The sequence below is a fragment of the Eschrichtius robustus genome, chromosome 2 (assembly GCF_028021215.1).
Source record: "Eschrichtius robustus isolate mEscRob2 chromosome 2, mEscRob2.pri, whole genome shotgun sequence".
NCBI lineage: Eukaryota > Metazoa > Chordata > Mammalia > Artiodactyla > Eschrichtiidae > Eschrichtius > Eschrichtius robustus.
The window spans coordinates 147702382-147721080 of record NC_090825.1 but is presented as its reverse complement, the minus strand read 5'-3'; the positions used below and the strand labels follow the sequence as shown (position 1 = coordinate 147721080).

The 18699-nt window shown below is 53.4% G+C and overlaps 1 protein-coding gene across 3 annotated transcripts in view; it reads right to left on the bottom strand.

Annotated features, from left to right (window-relative positions):
* NEURL1B (neuralized E3 ubiquitin protein ligase 1B) overlaps positions 1-14403 on the bottom strand; it is a 36126-nt gene extending 21723 nt beyond the window's left edge. For 2 of the 3 annotated variants that reach the window (XM_068534623.1, XM_068534625.1), the window contains exon 1: positions 14264-14403. In XM_068534623.1, the coding sequence (XP_068390724.1) occupies positions 14264-14294 (31 nt within the window). In that variant the 5' untranslated portion in view covers positions 14295-14403. Of the gene's footprint in view, positions 1-2480; positions 2527-14263 lie in introns of those variants that run through there. The other variant, XM_068534624.1, reaches the window with a different exon arrangement.
* Positions 14404-18699: the final 4296 nt, after the last annotated feature.

Here is an 18699-nt window from a genome sequence, read left to right as displayed (position 1 = left end):
AAAATTTCCCCTCTTCTCCCTACATTCACACCTTAACTCACATTGCATTTTTCATCTTCCCTGCCTGGCCCTTATCCACGGAAGAACCACTGGCTGTGCCCTCACTAGGCGCCATGTCTTGGGCCGGATGTTTTGATACAAGGTTGTAGATAATTCTCAATACAAATTCCCACCCACAGGATTATTGTCTTTATTTTCCAGGAAAAAAAACTTCCTGCGGCTACAAGGAGATGTGAACCCAGCTCTGTCTGACCCCAAACCAGTGCTCCTTCCTCCTGTCCTGACTTTCCTCCATAAGTAGCACAGAAGTACTAAGCCCCAAGTAGTACTGAGTACCTTTTCTAACTTCCTTGCAACCAGAGCACACATTTAATTTTGCCTCCTGCCTTTTCTTTCCTAACTCAACATTACATAAAAAGCATTTTTTCCCACATGGCTCCCAAGCATTCACTGTTCTGTTTCACGACTGCAGAATATTCTACTGAGAGCCAAAATGTCCCCTGCCGTTCCCCTCCTGGTGATCACTTCAGCTGTTCCCCCACATGGCTGAGTCCATGGGCACAGAGGTTCCTGGCTGCTGGTGCCAGGACCAGATTTAAATGGATACCCTGTCACTGGTGAGAAGGTGTCACCTTCTGCCAGGGAGGGGCCCCCAGCCCACGCCAGGGACCAGACCCTTTCCTCCCATGCAAGGCCGAGTCCCCACTGGCCTCGTGCGGGTGTGCCTCCCTCTCTCTGGCCAGGAACTGGGTCTAGAGACTCTAAGAACAAGGCAGGGGGAAGGAGTTTCTATGCGGTGGGAACCGAGGGGAGACCTCTGTAGTCTCTTCCTGTGTGTAGGAAGGAGGGGACAGTCCTGGCCCACCCCTCATGGTTAACCAAAGGCTGCTCCAGCCCCTCCAAGACCAGAGGGGAGGGTCTTTCCAGCGTTTAGTCAAGGAAGCAATGCCCCACTCGAAAACGTACGAGTACAGATTTTGGAGGGTGGGTGATGAGTGGCTGTGGGGATTTAGGGAGGAGGGAGCTCTGTTCTGGCTAAACAAATGTTGCCACTGCCAGCCTTGGGCTAGTCCTTCGGGAAGGCAAGGGGACATCAGAACCGCTCCGCAGGCTGCTGTTCTGTGGTTTACTCACATCAGTGCTTTAGAACGGCCCTCACGAGCTCTGGGTTCGAGCCCGTGCTTTGCAGCTAATTTGTCTGAGGGGCCTTTGGACAAGTCACCATCTGTGAATAGTGTGTGAATGCAGAGCCTCGTCTCAGGCTACTGGGAGGGGCGATGAGAGCACAGAAAGCTCCCAGCAGGAGTCCCAGCACACGATGGATGTGCACTGAACGTTCATTCCCTCCCCTGCAGGGAACATCAGGTCCAAGCCCTGGGTAAGCCCCTCACTCCATCTCTCCCACAGTTTTATTTTCTAAATCTCAATGTGAGAGGCAGTTAAAAAGAGCACAGGCTTGGAGTCAGACAGATGGGGGTTTAAATTCTGGTTTTGTCGTTTCGTAGCTGTGTGATCTTGAGGTACGTGCTTAACTTCTCTGCCCCGCCCCCCAACCAGACCTAGGAAACTGGTAAGAGTCATCTCCACCCTGCACGATTGCTGTGAGGACGAATGAGGCCAGCTGGTCAGACTCGGTGCGTGGCACGTAGTAGGTGTTCACTTAACACTGGGTTTCCCCCCCCCACCCCCTTTAGTTACCTTATTTAGTTTCTTTGCCGAGAAAAGGTTTACTCCTGGGTCGAAGATGGCTACTTGTAGGGTCAGGGGAATATATCCTGCAACGTTTCTCCCATGGAGGGTTGGTAACCTTGGCCAGGAAAGGCCTCTTGAAAACCCCAGGGTCACTTTCCCTGGGTGTCCAAGGACAGAGGCCTATTTTTAAGCCATCCCAGCAGCGTCCCAAATGTGCACTGTGCCACCCCTGAATGATGCCTGCTCATCGCCCCAACCCAGCCTTTCCTTTGATCTAAAAAGAGCCCAAGGAAATGGCATTTACTGCCAGGAGGGTGGCAGGAAGCAACAGCTCCAGCTTCTCTGGCTGCCGAGATGACGGCCTCCAGCTTGCTGGCATTCAGCAGATGGCATTCTGGCTGAAATTTTCAGCAGATTCCGCTCCACCGGGAAAGGCAATTGCCAACTGCGAGGACAGTCTATTCTGCCCCCTCCCTCTCACCAGAGGATTTAACTAGCCTTTTACTGAGCCTTCGTTATGTGCCGGCATGGGCCTTTGTGTATTGAGTTTACATTCTTACAACCCTGCAGGGTAGGTTTTACCACCTTCATTTTCCAGAGGAGGAAACCAAGGCAGCAAAGCTGGGCAGTGGCAGGAGAGGGCCAGGCTCTGGCCCTTCCTCCCATCCCTGCCCCCTCTCCAAGGCGGCCGCCTGTGGCCTTTGGGGGCGGGGGTCGTGTGCCTTGCTAAGCGCGATGACAGCTGTACTGGCCCCTCTCCCACCGAAACACACCCACACTCCACTCACGCAATTTAATGTACAACTTCAGGGGCTTTCTGAACCCGCACAACATCCAACCTCAGACTGTGGACCTTCAGTAACAAGTCTCTGGTTCAAGTGACAGAGGTAGGAAGCAACAGGGTGCACGTGTGTGCGTGCGCGCGCGCGCGGGCTTTAGAGAGGAAAAGGCAAGGCTGGTATTTGGCAAGGCTTCCCGTCACCCAAAGCAGGGCAGGGATATCAGTCTCCTCTGGCAACAGAAAGCAACTTTTCTATTGGTAGGTTTGAAAGTGGATTAGAAAAATATAACCAGGCCTCCTTCACCTCTGCCAAAAAGGGCAGTGACATGCACCCAGCAGACAGACGCCAGCCTAACGGGACTTTGTTCTCTGTTTCAGAGGCCTGGTCGGCCAGCACCCAGGGTGGAAAGGGGCCAGCCCACACTTGGAAACCACCACCCGCCTCCTCCCCGCTCCTATTCTCTGCAAACAGAACCCGGTCAGCGCAGTGCAGCCGGAAAGGCACAACACTCCTGTCAACAGCTGCAAGGAGGCCCAGGAGGGAGGCCGGAGGTCACACGACACTGCTCGTTGGGAGAAAAGCCCTCTCCTTCCAGGTCTAAGTGGCAGCCCTCTTGGCTCAAGTGGGCTCAGATGCACTGAGTTCCCAGGGGGTGAGGTCATCCCGACGCCCCCTCCAAGCGTGTTCAGCAGAGTTGGGATTCCCAAGCCGGCTCCGACCCTCTGCTGGGCCCCTCGGTCGAGGTCTCTTCTTGATAAAGGGACCCAGGAAGCTCCAACTTCAGAAGCGCCGGCTCCCAGGGTTAGGACCCCACTGCTGCAGAGGGTGGGGGGAAACGTGCCCTCATTCTTTTTCAAGTACATCACTTCCTCCTTCATCTGACATTTAAGGAGCATCTGCTCCATGCCAGGGCCGCGCTGGCTGCAGGGACGCACGCGCTGACGAGTCACACACAGTCCCTGACCCCAGAGCTGAGAGACCAGCAGGGGGGATGGACACAGACACCAGGACTGCACAGAGTGGTCAGCACGGAGGGCTGGGGCCATGGGGACGCTTCTCAGAGGGGCCACTCTGCAGTCTGAGGAAGAAGTGGCTGGGGGTGCGGCATGATAAAGGATGGGGAACTGTGTTTCGGGCAGAGGGAACAGCACAGGCAAAGGCCTGGAGGTGAGAACAGGCTGAGCGCACTTGGGGAACTGCAGGGAATAGAGTGTAGAAGGGAAAGGGGAGGGTGGAGAGGGAGTCAGGAGCTACATCACAAAGGGTCTTAAAGGCCTAGCAGAGGAGGTTAAGGTCCTCAAGAGGGCTCCGGGGGCCACTGAAGGGTTTGGAGAAGGGAAAGAGCCTCTGAGGATCCATCTCTCTGAAAAATGAGATTCAAGTCCTGGGTCTTCCCATAGAAACTGCCCGTTCCTTTCTTCCCTGCCTATCAGAATGATCCGGCACAGCAGGAGCGGGAAAACCAGTCCAGGTTTCAAACGTAGCTTCCAACCGCTGGCACAGTCTTGTCCCTTGGCTTCTCCTCCAGGCAGCTTCTGGCAGCTGCCTGCTAAGCCAGCTGATGGGCCAGCTCTCTCCTTCTCTTTGCCCTGATGGCAGCCACTCCCCCAGCCTGGGTGGTGCCCAGAAGCCTGGCTGTTCACTATCCTCAGCCCTAGATGGGCACCTGCAGGGCCCCTGTCCCAACTTTGAAACAATAGGTCTACTGGCCCTGCTTTTCAGGCTCAAAAGCCGCTGGAAACTCTCCTAGAACACCAACTGTTCTCGCCTCTGGAGCTGAGGAAATGCTCTTCACAAACCCCATGGCTGGGTGGTGTTTGCTGGCCCCGAGGGGTGGGAGCCCACCTCTGTGGCACTCCCAGTGTGTGCCAGGGGCTCACCACATGGCCCATTCACTCATGGCCACACCCTGCCAGGTGGCTTCCAAGTGAAGAAACTGAGGCCCAGAGAGGCGGACGTCCTGGCCAGAGACCACCCAGCCTGTGAGGCTAGTGCCTGTTTTTGAATCTGGTCCTGTCTGACCCTGAAGGTTGCATCCTTCCTGTTTTATGCCTCATTCCTCCCCAGGTCTCTCGCTTACCCCCTGACCTACAAGGAAAAAGTAGGCTATGTACAAGAGGCGTAAGCCACCTTCTGGGACAGAGGTGGAGTGAGGCCCTGGCTTGGTCTCAGAGAGGGGCAGGTGTGGTGGTGGATGTCATCAATCAGACTGTTTTGAGCAACTCAAAGGCCACAGGTTGGCAGAACTTGGGATGAACAACAAGCAGCATCTTAAAAAGGAAAGCGGTGGCAGATTATAGCAGGGGGATGGAGGGGGGACTATTTGGTCCTATTGCTCCTCTCCTTTTCATCAATTTCAGGAGCACAGATTCCTTGCCTTCAAGGAATCCAAAGTCACCTCGGGCAAAGAGGGTGAGACATGCCCATTTACAGAGTCCCCATCTTATGTTGGCTCAGACTTCTCATGGAGTCTCCTATTTATTCCTCATCACAATCCCATGAGGGGGTCACCATCATTCTCCCCATCCTAAAGATGGGACATGAAGGTTCAGAGAGGGGAAGTGACTTGCCCAGGGTCACTTGGCTTACATATAGAAGAACTGAGGTTTGAACATGAGACTGCCTCCAAAACCAGTGCTCTTTCCACCATCTCTCTTGGGATTCCAGCCAAAGACCCCATCTGTAATCTCTGTGTGACCCTTGGCAAGGCTCTTGTCCTCAGTGTCCTGATCTGCCAAATGGGAGGTGGGACATGGTGATTCTGAGCATTCTCGGAATTTATGCGATGGGTGGGCATCTCCTTGGGGAAAAGGAAAGAAAACACGCGCCTGAGGGATATAATTACGATGTAAACAATGTGTAATGTTGAGGATGTAAACAGAACACACTTGTTTAATAGCTGTGGACCTTGTGCCAACTGCCAGTACTGCCCCAGACACCACCACCCCACCCATATCCCCAGATGGTTTACTCATTAAAGAACTCTCTCCCCTCTGCCCAGAGGTGAGACAAGAGGCCAGCTCTGAGCTGCCCTGAGTCCTGGTAATAAGGAGAATGAAGGGGAAGGGATGAGAGCGAGCTGGCACTGATATCCAAGAATGGCTGCTGCTCAGAAGTACCTGCTGTTAAGTGTGGAAAAGTGCTGAGGCTGGGAGGTCACAGGGGAGGAAACAGACCCAGAAGGGGGCAGGTGGCTTCATCTTTCTGTGCCTCAGTTTCCTGATCTATAAAATGGGGCTAAAGCCTCCCAACATGCAGAACTGGCAGGGGGATTAGAAAAGTCAGAGATTAGGAAGGGCCCTCCGTGCGTTCAGCAGATGAGCACTGGCTAGCACTTCCTATAAGACCCCGGGGTCAAAAGACACCTTAATGGACAATTCATCCCCGATCCATCTGATGCTCTAGTTGCCTCTACAATGTCCATGTCAAGTCCCAATTGGGCTAAACACCAATGCCACTCTGGCAAAGGGTACTTTCTCCCCCACTGCCCTCATTCCACTTCCAGATAGCTTCCACAGTTAGAAAGTTCTTCCTTTGACTTAGCTGAAATCTCATGTGATGTCCACACACGTCTGGTCATGTCTGTGTTTAGTCCACAGTACCCTTCCCTATCAAGTCTGCTCCCCTGCCTCATGGATCTGCAGGCAGCTCTCAGGTTCCAGGGGTCCCCAGGCTATGTTGCTGGGGATCCTTTGCCCCTCTGGGGCTGACATGGCCCTTGCTTTGCTCTCGAGAAAACTCCCAGGACATCAGTCGTCCCCTGGCCTGCCTTGAAAGGGGGTTGGAGAGCTACACATCAGACTTTGGGAATATCAGCTGGGGTCCCCATAAGCTACCGGGAGAGTGGCCCCACCCTGCCATGCCTAAAGGTGGGATGTGAGATAAACAACCTCAGAAGTAGGTGAGCAACTGAAAAGAAATCTGCCAGACAAATCTAAATGCTCACAAGTTTCTGCTCAATACTATGAAGGCTTCCAGGGCAAATGTGAAATGCCCCCCACCTGACCCCCTGTCTCGACCTGGCAGTCATCCATCCCACCTCAACATTGCTTCCTTCTAGTGGGAATCATGTTGGACTACCCAAGCTGTGTGCCCTTAGGCAAGCTACTTTCCCTCTCTGTTCTCTCAATAGTTATATGGGACTAAAAATAGTAGCTCTCTCACAGGGCTTGTCCTGAGGGCTAAATGCAGGTACCTGCTGAGAACAGTGTCTGGCACAGCCTGGCTGAGTGATACAAGCTAGTGGTTATTATTATTCTTTTGTGTCTGTCTCCCTTGGGAGTACCAGGCCCAGCAGGAAGCAGGGGCTTGTTTGTCTAGTGAATACATAATCATAACAGGTGCCCCCTGTGAACACTCACTATCTGTCAGAAGCTTTGCAGGCCTGAGACGTAACATCATTATCTCCTTTCTGCAGAAAAGGGAATCAAAGCTTAGAGAGGTCAAGTCGTTCGTCTGGATAATAAGGGGCAGAGCCAAGACTCAGACCCAGGGATGGAGGCCCCCAGCCTGTGCCATTACCAACTCTGTTAATAATGACAGCACACCAGGGAGACAGGATGCTCCTGGCCTGCAGGAAAGCCTGGCTGCAGGGCGACAAAGGGCGCTCACCCTGGCCCCAGGCCCTTGCTCACCGACTGGTAGGGGCTGCCTGGAGCTCTGGGTAGCAGCCGGGCTCGGGGGAAAGGATGTGGGTGCATGGTGACACCTGCCAATGGGGGGTGGGGATGGCCGAGCACGGGCCAGCTTTTACCAGGCAGACACATCAGGAGCCTGAGCCCTAGTCAGGCAGGAGGAAGGGGTGCAGAGCTCCCGTTCACCCCTTCTCCTCCAGGGCAGGATTCCCAGAGGCCACCTCCACCTTTTTAGTTAGAGTCTCCAGGCCTGGGGTGAGGTGAGCGGGGTTGGTGGATGGACCTTTTCTATGGGCAGCTTCATTCTGGCTGCTGGGGACAGAGGCGATTCACCTTCCCAGGACAAAGAAGGTAAGAAGGTGTGCCTGCAGGAAGGACAGCTTGTGGGGAGGGGGGGGCTCAGGAGCTCAGGATGAGGCCAAGGGGCAGCAGCCCCAAGAAGCCCCAGTGGGCAGCGCCCCATAGTGATGGGGGAAGGGGCTTTGGGGTCAGGTAGGCTTGGGATCAAATTCTGTTCTGCCACTTCCTAGCTGCCCGACCCAAGGCAGGTCTCATGACCCTTCTGAGCTCAGTTTCCTCATCTGTGAAGTGGGAGACTACTTCTGGAAGGCTCGTCCTGATGGTTTAAAGGGGATGAAACAGAAAAAGGGCCTGGCATGGGGCGGGCATGCTGCAGCTCTGACCACTTGGCTACATCCCCCAGGTGGGCGCTCACAACCTACCGCACGCTGGGCCCCTTCCTCTTCCCTCTCTGCTTTAAGCTCTCACCACACACCTGGCTTCTGGGCTTCTATTTTAAGCCCTCATAGAGCACCACCAAGTACAGAAAGCCCTTTGGTCCAAAAGAGGACAGAGCTGACTCTTCTTGCCCATGGGGAAGATTAAACAGCCTGTTCTGAGCAGCCTTTGCGGCCCAGACCAGCAAACACAGCACATCATCCTGGCGGGGAGTGTGGCATCTGAGAAAGCTAAGTCTTCTGACTGCAGGCCGGCCTGCAAGAAACCCCTCTTCCTCTGACCTGACCTCTACCCACCGCTCTGACCTCATATTGCCACCCCCACTTGCACTGGGACCCCTGAACTCTGCAGCTCCCCCTTCACATGCCCCGTTCTCCCTCCCCTCAGGCCTTTGCACATCTAACCCTCTGCCTTGAACAGCCTTTCCCATTCCCTTGTGGCTAACTTCTCTGCTTTCTGGTCTCAGCTGGACAGCACCTCCTCCAGGAAGCCTTCCCTGCATCCTCCTCTAGGCTCTCACAGCCCCCTGGGCTTCCCCTCCCCCACTTACCAAACTGCCCTGTCCTTGTTAGTCTCTCCCACTAGACCTGGAAGTTTGGTGAGCCAATGCAAACTGCAAAATGCAACCTGCCAGGCAGATTCTTCTCCTCAGAAATGAGGTGTCTTGGACAGGGCTCAAGGAACCCTTGGAAACTGCTGTCAGTGCTATGAAAGGGATGCCTCCCAATCCAGCCCCTCAGCTCGGGGCTCGTGGTCACCTGGGGCAGAGCTTCCAAGGCAGGAAGTGAAGAGCACTTGTCAGCCAGCCCCGTCTAGCAACCCCAGGGGCAGGCCTGAGGCTTCTCCTGTCCATGGTGGCAACAATAACCATGACAGCGACTGCCCTGGGCATTGTGCTAAAGCCTCCGCCCACTCTGTTCCGTTTAATGTTCACTCCCACCAACTGCGAGGGAGCTACACATCCTCCCCATTTGCAGGGAGGAAACCGAGGCACAGAGAGGGGAGTCCTTGCCCAACATCACTCCCCTGGGAAATGGCCACGCTGAGATTTGAACCCAGGTAGCCTGACTCCAAGACGCATGTCTAGACCCGGACACCAGACCTCCTGCTGCTGTAGACCAGTGAGTGGGCTCACCATAGCCCTTAACCACTGTGACCCACGGAGAGAAATGCATTTGACATTGTGACACGCAACACGCACAGGTGCACGCACACATGCACAACTGAAGCCAAAGTTTCTGAGGCAAAAATACTCTTCCTATGTGAATGCACTCGATATTTTATTTTTTATCTTATTCTATGTCATTCAGATTTTTTTTAAAAGGTGGTCGTGCACGACCCACAGTAGACAGACAACAAGGCCAGGCCTTGTTCGGGGTGTGGGGCATCGGCCCCTCCTTCTTTGAGGCACAGGGTAGCAGCACCTTATGCTCTGCAGTGATATAACCAGTCACATGACCTGCTCTACTAGAGCATTCTATCCCTCTCCCACCAGTGGCCAGCTCCACGGGGCCCACCTGTGGCTGTCCATCCCATTCAGGGCTGAACCCCAGGGCTGGCACACGACATGTGCCCAACAGATGTCAGATAAGTGAACGAAGGTGCACAGTCAGGAAAAAGCAGAGCAGAGCACACCCCAGGGTCACCCAGTCTGGGCGCACGGCACTTAAGCGGAGATCAGGATGGCTTTGGTGCAACTGAGCTACAGAAGACCCTAAAGGCAGGCAGAAAAAGATGACATTCGAATGGGGGAGGCAGACATTCAGTTGGACTTTCCTTCAGATGTCGCCTCCTCCAGGAAGCCTTCCCTACCCCCCTTTCCTGCCTGGGGAGAGAGAGAGGGAAGGGAGAAGAGGTGGGATCAGGAAGAGGGTAAAAACAGAGGGAGGCCCTAGTTCCTTCTGGCTCCAGATTCTCCACAGGCAACTTCTCCATGTTTCCTATACATTGGACAGACCCATTCCTCTTCCTCACTTCCACTGATGGATAAGACTGCTCCACCCTTTCCCCCAACGCCCACCCCAGCCCCCAGCATCCTCGTAGTCTATCACCAAGGAACCTTGACGAGTCAGGGGCCCTGACCATGTGTTGACAGCCTGGTAGGTTTCAGGGCTGTTGGACGAACCACTATCACTTTGAGAGGCTCAGGCTCAGGGGTCTTGCTCAACGGGGAGACTATAAAAGTGATTCTTCATGACCCGGTGGGAGAGAGGCAGCTGGGGCCAGATAAGGCGGGCAAGCCCAACCTAACTTTACGTTGTGACTGGGTAAAGGAGGAAGAGCGGTGCAGAGAGAGGGGAATGTCACTGGTTGGGTCATCCATGCAGCCGCTGTGATGGCTGTGAGAGTGACAAAGGCTGCTGTCCTCCCTAGAGCTGAGACAGTCCAGATCCAGGGAAAAGAGTGGCTGCCGGGCCCTCGGAGCATTACCGCCCACTGCCAGAGGGCAGCAGATCTGACCCATGTAGGCCCAGTAGCCACACGGTTCCGTATTCAGGTCAAATAAAGAAAGAGGCTCTATAGGGAAGGCATCTGAGTGGCCCAGTAGGAGCAGGTGCTTCTGGTCTGGACGTAGCATTTGCAGACTGACCATCTAGGTTAGGAAGATCGGTCCTCCCCCTTATACCGGTGAGCCTTTGTCCTTTACCTCTCCAAGCCTCCATCTGCCTCCCTGTAAGATGGGGATAAATATAGCCCCTCTAAAGCGTTGTTATGAGGATCTGGAACAGGTAATGTGGGTAAAGCCCTTGACTCAGGGCTTGGCACAGAGCAGGGTCAACACGCTTCCCTCATTCCAGAGCTCCAGGATACCACTCACTGAACTAACACTAGAAAGGGCCGTTGACTTGGTCAAGCATGGACAGACTTAATGATTAAACCCAACCAACAGTTTGAATTCAGCCTCTTCTCCAACCAGAACTACGGGTGAGCCCCAGAGGCGTGTGGAGGGAAGGGATTGAAACGTGCTGGTGGGAGAAGGGGGAGAGTTCCTCCTCCCCATCCCCCTCCCTGCTGGAATTGTGCCCTCCTCTCCCCCCCACCCCACGCATGTTTACACTCTTCTTTTTTTGCTTTGCAAAACCCAGATTAAGGCTAAAGGAGCGCAGAAAAAAGGACCATGTAGTATTACGAACAAGACAGACCTGGGTCTGCTAAGCCCAGCTTTACCACTGCCTTACTGTGTGAGTTGGGGCAGGTGTCTCAACCTCTCTGTGCCTCAGTCTCCTCATCTGTAAAATGGAGGAGAATGGCACCTTATTTTGCAGGTCTGAACTGCAACTAGAAAGGGAACGGGTAACGCACACAGTAAGAGCATAGCAAATGCGAATTCCCGTGCTGACCCCTGCACACTTGTTTACAGGGCATTGATCTGAATTGCTGATGCCCTTTGCAAGGGCCACCAAGGGGCTTCCCCTCAATCGATCATAAAAGACATTCCTTTTTGGGGGCATTTCCTTATTGTATACAATAGCATGCCAGGTGTACTCTGGGGCACCCAATAAATGGTATCTGAACCATGGATGTCAGGGAAAGACTGCAGGACTTTGGAGCTAAATAAACCTGGATTCAATCCTGGTTCTGCCAACCAGATGACCCATGTGAAATGGGATGAGTCAGTTTACCTCTCCGAGACTTGGTTTCCTTATCTGTAAAATGGAGATGATAATCCCTACCTTGCAGGGCTGTTGCAAGAACTAAATTCATTCATTCAGCAAATATTTACTGAACATCTACTATGTCCCAGCCACTGCTCCAGATGCTGAATATACCACAGTGAATAAAACAGGCAAAATCCTCCCTGGGGAGACAGACGATAAAGAGCTAACTACATGTACAGCCTGGCACATGGTGAGCCATGCTAAGAAAAAACACAAAGCAGGGGAGAGGGAGTGGGAGACGCTGGGGGGGCAGGGGCCATGGCAGGAGCTGCGTGGAGCAGAGACCTGAAGGAAGCAGGGGGAAACTATGTGGAGATCTGGGGTAAGGATGTTCCAGACAGAGGGATCGGCAAGTGCGGAAGCCTTAAGGAGAAGCATGCTTGGCATGTAAATGAAGCTACATATGCAGGAAGCCTGGCATGGAATCCAGGTGCTCAGCAAATGCCAGCTCTCTATTTCAAGTCCCATAGAAGGAACCCCACGCATGTGTCCTTTTCCTGAGAACGAAAGCACAAGGATTTCTACAGGGCAACACTGAGCCAAGTGTTCTTTCAGCCTAAGATGCAGGCAACATGTGAGCTCCACCACCAGTTTTTGGGCTCCTGCCAGGCACCAGGCTCTGGGCTGGGTAATCAGGGATACAAGACGATCAAGACGTGGGCTCTGTCCTCAGGCAGCCCCAAGGCGAGTCGTAGAGACGGGTGATGACAATGCAAAGTGGTCTGATGAACAAGCAGAGACAAGAAGGTATTTAGGTGGCAGAGCAAAGGTGTGGGTGGTCAGGGAAAGCTTCCTGGAGGAGGTGACAACTGAGCTGGGTTTTGAAAGATGGACTAGACAGTGAAAGGATATTCCAGGTGTGGGGAGCATCACGTACTGAGCACAGAGGTGCAAAAAACGGCACAATGTGTGTGAGAAACTAATTACAGGCAGGTCAGAAAACAATAAATGGTTCTTTGTGGTTTTGACACCTACAGCCTGATGTGGCACAGGAATGCCAGTTCCATCTCCTTCCTCAAACTCAATGCAAGCTTCAGCACCAGTGGAGTTTGAATTTTCCACGATTAGCTACTGCCATGAGTAACCGACCTTAACCCCAAGCTCCCAGCCCGGGGTGGCCCTGTCCACAGAGAGAGGGCCGAGTGGGATGGAGAGTACATAAATATCCAGCTATATTTAGCCCGCCTGGCGTGCCTCTGTCCCTTCATCTACCCCAAGGCTGACCCACAGGTGGCAGAATGGCTTTTCTACTAGAACAGCATAAACATTTCTTAATTAAGAAATCCCACAAAGGGGCTCATGTCTTTGTGGCTGGGAGGACATCTGCTGCTCTATTTGCCAATACCCCTGGACACCTCCAGACTAGGTGGCGGGTTCTCCCCATCCCCATCCCCATCCCGTCAATAGCCCTGGCCATAGGAGGCGTGGCCACTCTCAGGTAAGAGGACCTGGATTCGAATCCCACCTCTGCCACTGATTAACTGGTGAGCTCTGCTGGTGACTCCGCCTCTCAGAGGATTTGTGCAGTGGCCTGAAAGCTGCCCAGGGGCTTATAAAGTAGAAGGAGGGGCTCCTCTCCTATAAGCGGGCCTTGGGAATGTGGGGCTCAGCACCATCCATTTCAATCCCTTCCAGGGGAAGAAATAATTATATTTTGATTATAATTATGAAGGAGAGAGCTATATGGGACTGTTAGAGCATAGAGGAGGTGATACCTCCCTCTCCTCCTAAAACCTCACATACGTGTCTCTCACCTTCTGCCTAAAGGATGCTACAAATGCCCAGCCTTAAGGCAAAATAAAGATCTATTCTAAAGACTTGGCAGGGAGGAGGGTGGGCAGGCAGACATGGGTCCCAATCCAGACCCCCTCCCCACTAGCAACATGGCCTTGGGTGTGTCATTTCGCCTCCAGTGAAACTCAATTTCTTCATTATAAAATTGGAATACACACCTTTACCGTGAAGCTTCTTTGCATACCGCGCTGGGGTATGCAAAGTGCCAGACACTGAGCCTCCAAGCCTTTGAGCAGCGCTGATCTATTCCCACAATTACCAGGTATTTTCTAGCAAGGCCTCCTCTGTCTTCACACCCCCACCTCCTCCCAGCTCTGGATCCCCTTACTCTGGCTCCGGAAATTCTGGGGCGGTGTTAACTAGGGGGCGATGCGCTCGACAGCGGCGACTGCAAGGGGCTAGAGAGCTCCCAACTGAGCCGACACCAGAGGGGGGCGCAGCCAGGGTGCGCGTGGGAACGTGGCCAAACCAAGGCAGCATGTACCGCGGGGGCGCTGAGCGGCTGGTAACTGAGGTACCCCTGCGAGCAGCCCCCCCCACTCTCAGCCGCTGCAGTCTCGGCACAACGGGCGGCTTTTGGCCGTCGGAAGCCCTGCGGAGCCTGGTTCCATTCACCCGCCCGGAGCGCCCCGGGCTCCTTCGTCAGCGCCCTTGGGCTGGAACAAAGGCAAGGGGTCGCGCAGCATCGCCCCAACAGCCCCTTCGCGCATCTGGCCAAAGCCGGGAGAAAGAGCACCGGGGTCCCCAAGGTAACCAGGACGCGGTACCCGCCCTCCCAGAGCGCAAAGCTCAGCCGCTCCGCGCGCGCTGAGCCGGGAGTCGGGAAGCACCGGAGGTTCCAGCCCGCCGCGCCCGCCGAGGGCTCCAAGGGTAGGTGGGGTGGCTCTCCGGAAGTCACCCAGAGGGTCCCCCAAGGAGAGAAGAACCCCAGCGCCCGCCTCCCGGGTGGGGCTCCCCGGCGTACCTGGCAGGGTCCTGTGCACAGTGTTGCCCATAGCTGCGTCGGGGCGCGGCGTTGAGGTGGCGCGCTCGGGACGCACGAGGCTAAATACGCGGTGGGCCGGGGACCCGGGCCGGGGTCGGGCTCGGGCTCCGGGGCATCGCGGCTGCACTGGCGAGCCGGCGGGCTGCAGCTGGGGAGGGTGCGGTGAGGGAAGCAGCGGCGGGAGGAGGAGGCGGAGCCACCGGCCGGGGCCTGCCGGCTCCGCCCCCGCCTCCCGCCGCCTCCAACCAGGCGGAGAGGGGCGGGGCCGCGGCCGCAGCATCTTTTGAAAGTTTGCACCGGGAGGCGGGAGGGGAACGGCCGAGCCTCCCGCCCTCGCGGCTCCCGCGCCCGGGGCAGGAAGGCGCGCTGGGCAGCTGGGTGCCTTCAGGGTGCCAGGTTCGTTAGCCTGCTGGCCTTTCTGTCATTAATTGCAACATTTTAAGAAGGCCTACTGTGTGCCAGGCGCTGGGCCACAGGGGGCCAAGACCTCACCCTGCGGAGCTTCTATGCGGGGTGTTGAAGCTGCGGGGGTAGGGGTGGGGGATGAGGAGGTCCGGGACGGAAACACAAGCACAAGGTCACCTCGGACAGTGTAAAGGGCTTGAAAACAGTTCAACCAGGGTGATGGGTTGGGGTGGGATCTCGTGCCTACAAGTAGGAGAAACCTAGGCAGTGTCCAAAGGTTGGGAGGAAGGGAGCCTATATTCATTAATTCACTCACTCGCTCATTCATTAAAATATTTATTGAGCACATCCTATGTGCCACAGGCTGTGCCGGGCACTGTAGATAACAGACAAGCCATGCTAGTCTAGTGATGAAGACAGAAATAGCAAGCAATTAAGATCACATAATATAATGATCAAAGCCAGCAAGAAAATAAAACAAGATAAGACTGATGGGGTGACTCTGCGGGGCTCAGGGAGAATCTGGGGGCGTGTCAGCTCCATCTGATGCACAGCAAAGAATCGGCATGGGAAGAGCTGGGGACAGTGTCTCTGGCAGAGGGAGTAACAGGCATTCCTTATTCATTCATTCACCCCACAGATCTCAGTACCTTTCCTGTGCAGGAACCCAGACCACACTCAGTGGGGCATGAAGCCTGCTGACCCCTGCCTTCATTGGGCTCCATTTTTCAGATCAGAACACTGAGGCTTAGGAGGTGAAATGACTTGCCCAAGAAGACCCAATTCCAAACCAGTTTTTTTTTTCCAGCTTTACTTTCCATGCTCTTGTATCCTTTATGACCTTATGAAATGTGTTATTACCCCCACTTCACAGATAGGCAGACTGAGGCTCAGAGAGTGGAAAACAGGTGCTCCAAATTTCCCAGTAAGGGGCAAAGCTGGCCTGGAGATATGTGATTGAAAGGTGGGTATCTGGGAGAACAAACCCCCGCCCGCGCCACCCCCCCAACCCCAGCTCAGTTTCTCTGGTGCCTCGAGTGCCTCGAGTGCCTGACCCATCCCAAAAGGGTTCTTGTCCTTCAAGGTCAGCTCAAAGCCTCCACCTCTGGGAAGCCTTCTCTATTCCCCACCACACCCTGATTTATCATATACGTCTGAACATAATGTTGGCTTGTGTTTGAGTCACTAATTTCTCATATTACGGGTACTCTCTCAGTCACTTATTTTTTAAACACAAAGTCCTGTTTGGGAAAGGTACATTCGTTCCATATACCCTCAATCCATGTGAGTTTGGGATGCATATAGAGGTCAGTATTATTATAAAAGGAGTCTAGGAAATTTTACTCATATAAAGCAGTGCAGTGCAAATGGGATTTTGTAACTGCAAGTGTCACAAAGGGAGGGTCATAAAGGGTGATGGCAAGGGAGGTTGTCGTAAACAGGCCTTTTAAAGGTCACTTTCAGAGCACCCAAATAAGTGGCAGGGTTGTGCAGATCACAAATGCACACCTGCAAATGAAGCCCCAACTGTCCTAATGCAATGCAGATGGTACCTGCAGAGGGAACACAGTGTCCAGTGGTCACCTGACACTTGGATCCAAAAGGGCTGTGTTTTAGCATCTTTGTCCCTGTGATTAAGATGTGCTCTGGAAAACCAAAAATTCTTTCCCCCCACCCTCCCACCAGCTGATGGTGACACTAGTGTCAAAGCCACGTGTAAAGAATTTGAACCAAGTAATTTCTTGAAATTTTAGATTGGACAAAAGCAGTCTTTCCAAATTAATATTTTATTAAATAAATGAAATATTAAAAATTTAAATATATAATAGTGATTTAACATATATCTCTCTCAGTAAAGAAATAAATATTACAATAGCCGTTTGACTATTTCGTCTCCACACCTTAAAGCTTATATTATTCAACTTTACTATGCATCTTCTAATTGGGAGACTAGGGATTGCCCTTAACCTTTACTTGGGTGGCCTAATATTTGGGCATATATGGTAGTTGCTCACCCCTCTGAGGTCCCTCTGCACTTTGTCTTTTCCATCAATTACACCCTCAGGGCAGGTGCTTTAGCTGTTACCCTTCCGTCCTCTCCATTGGCAGATGGGAAGCCTCCTGTGGGCAGGCTCCAGGACATATTCACTTATGAATCCCCGGTACCCAGAGTAGGAGTAGCATGCACAAATGCTCAATACACATTTGAAAAAACTGACTGCAGAGACGCATTGCTCTAAAATGGGAGAAGAAAGGAAAGAAGGATGGAAGAAGGGAGGGAGGAAGGGACGGAAGAAGGAAGGGGTAAAAAAGAGTTGTGAAGGAATGAGTTTTAGTTGATAGCAGCCCTGGACTTGGGTGCCATCAATAGTGAAATGTGTGGGGAGAGACAAACAAAATAGGGATGCATTAACAGAAGTATAGTCTGTAGAGCAAAGGAGGAGCTTGCCGCTCCAGTGCATGATTAGACCATTCTGGGAGAAGTTGCTTTGGTTCTGGGCTCCACACTTGAGAAGGAAGACAAAGCTGCAGGTGGCTTTGGGAGAGAGGGAGATTCCAGTCACAGGAGGTGTGCAAACAGAAGCAGAGGATGCGGGGCATCCTTGGGCCAGGACAGCAGCCTCTAGTCATAACCTCTCCTAGCCTTGACTTCCACACTGCCCCCCACCCTTAGCCACATCTAAAATTGTGGAGACAATGCTACCCTCCCTTGGCACCAGGGCCCGTGCTTGGGTTGCAGGGACCCCTGGGTGGGGCTGCCTCTCTTGATTGTGCAGTGTTGGCACAGTCTCCCATGGCAGTGGGTAGAGGGAGGGCCCAGGCTCTGCTCCCTGGCATTGCTCCCTCTGGGCATGCCCTAGCAGATCATGCCCCATGCATGGCAGGCCGTCAAGTGTACCTCGTAAAAAGGTCACGCACTGAGCTGGCGGGGGTTATGACCACGGCAGACTCCTGGGTAGAAGACCCCTTCCTCCAGGGAATCCAAGGGCCTTTGCACAGACTTGTCCTTGCAACTCAAGAACTGAGAATCCAGGCTACAGTCAAACCACAAAGCTTGGTTTTAAAATTGCTACAGGAGGCCTCTACTTTTCAGCAAACTCTGCCCGTCAAACCCTCGATTTCCAAACCCAGCGGTCTTCACCCACAAAAGCAGTATAGTTTCAGTTCCTGGCTACAAAGTGCCAATCATGCAGTGGGCACCAGGCTTCGCCCTTTGAGTGATCCTCCTCACATCCTCGTCGCGTGCTCATTAACATAATTCCCGTTTGACAGGAGAGGAAACTGAAGCGAAGGGCGAGGAGGCAACTGCCAAGGTCACACATCCAGGAGGAAGCAGAACTCAGAGACTTCTAGCTCTCTCTCTCTTTTTACAGAGGAGGAAACAGGCTCAGAACCACAAAGCCACTCATCCAGTGCGGCACAGTGGTGAACTGAGGAGCCAGGTGTCTTGAGTTTTTCTGGCTCCCATACCTATGTTCATGCGGGGCCGCCCTCAATGAGCAAATCACGTTTGTGTGGTACTAAATCTGGCCACAGTTTACCTGGCAGCCAAGGCAAAAAGGGAAAGAAGCCCGGGCACATGGCTTTCCTTGTCCTGTTCCCTTGCAGATACATACTTGGTGCTGGCATCAGTTCCAAAGGGGAGCTCATCACTGGTGCACAGGGAGGCTGAATGGACAGAATCTTCCTCTAGAGTCTACCCAAAGCCACATCAACAACATTCAGATGGATGGGTCCCATGCTGGCCATCCGAAAACGCCAAGCACTGGCATTTTCCCGAAATCCAGTGGAGGCATCTCTGCCACAGGCTGGGGTCATGGGTGTCCTGGACTCAGCTTTCTCGTAACACAAGGACAGAGCTTAGATGCTCTGGGACACATGGTCATGATGGCCATGCGGTGGAAGCCTGAGGCAGGGGGTGAATTGAAATCAATTTATGATCCCAATAACTTGCATTTACTGTGCAGTTACAGTGATAATTATGACACAGTAATAGCTAACATTTATTG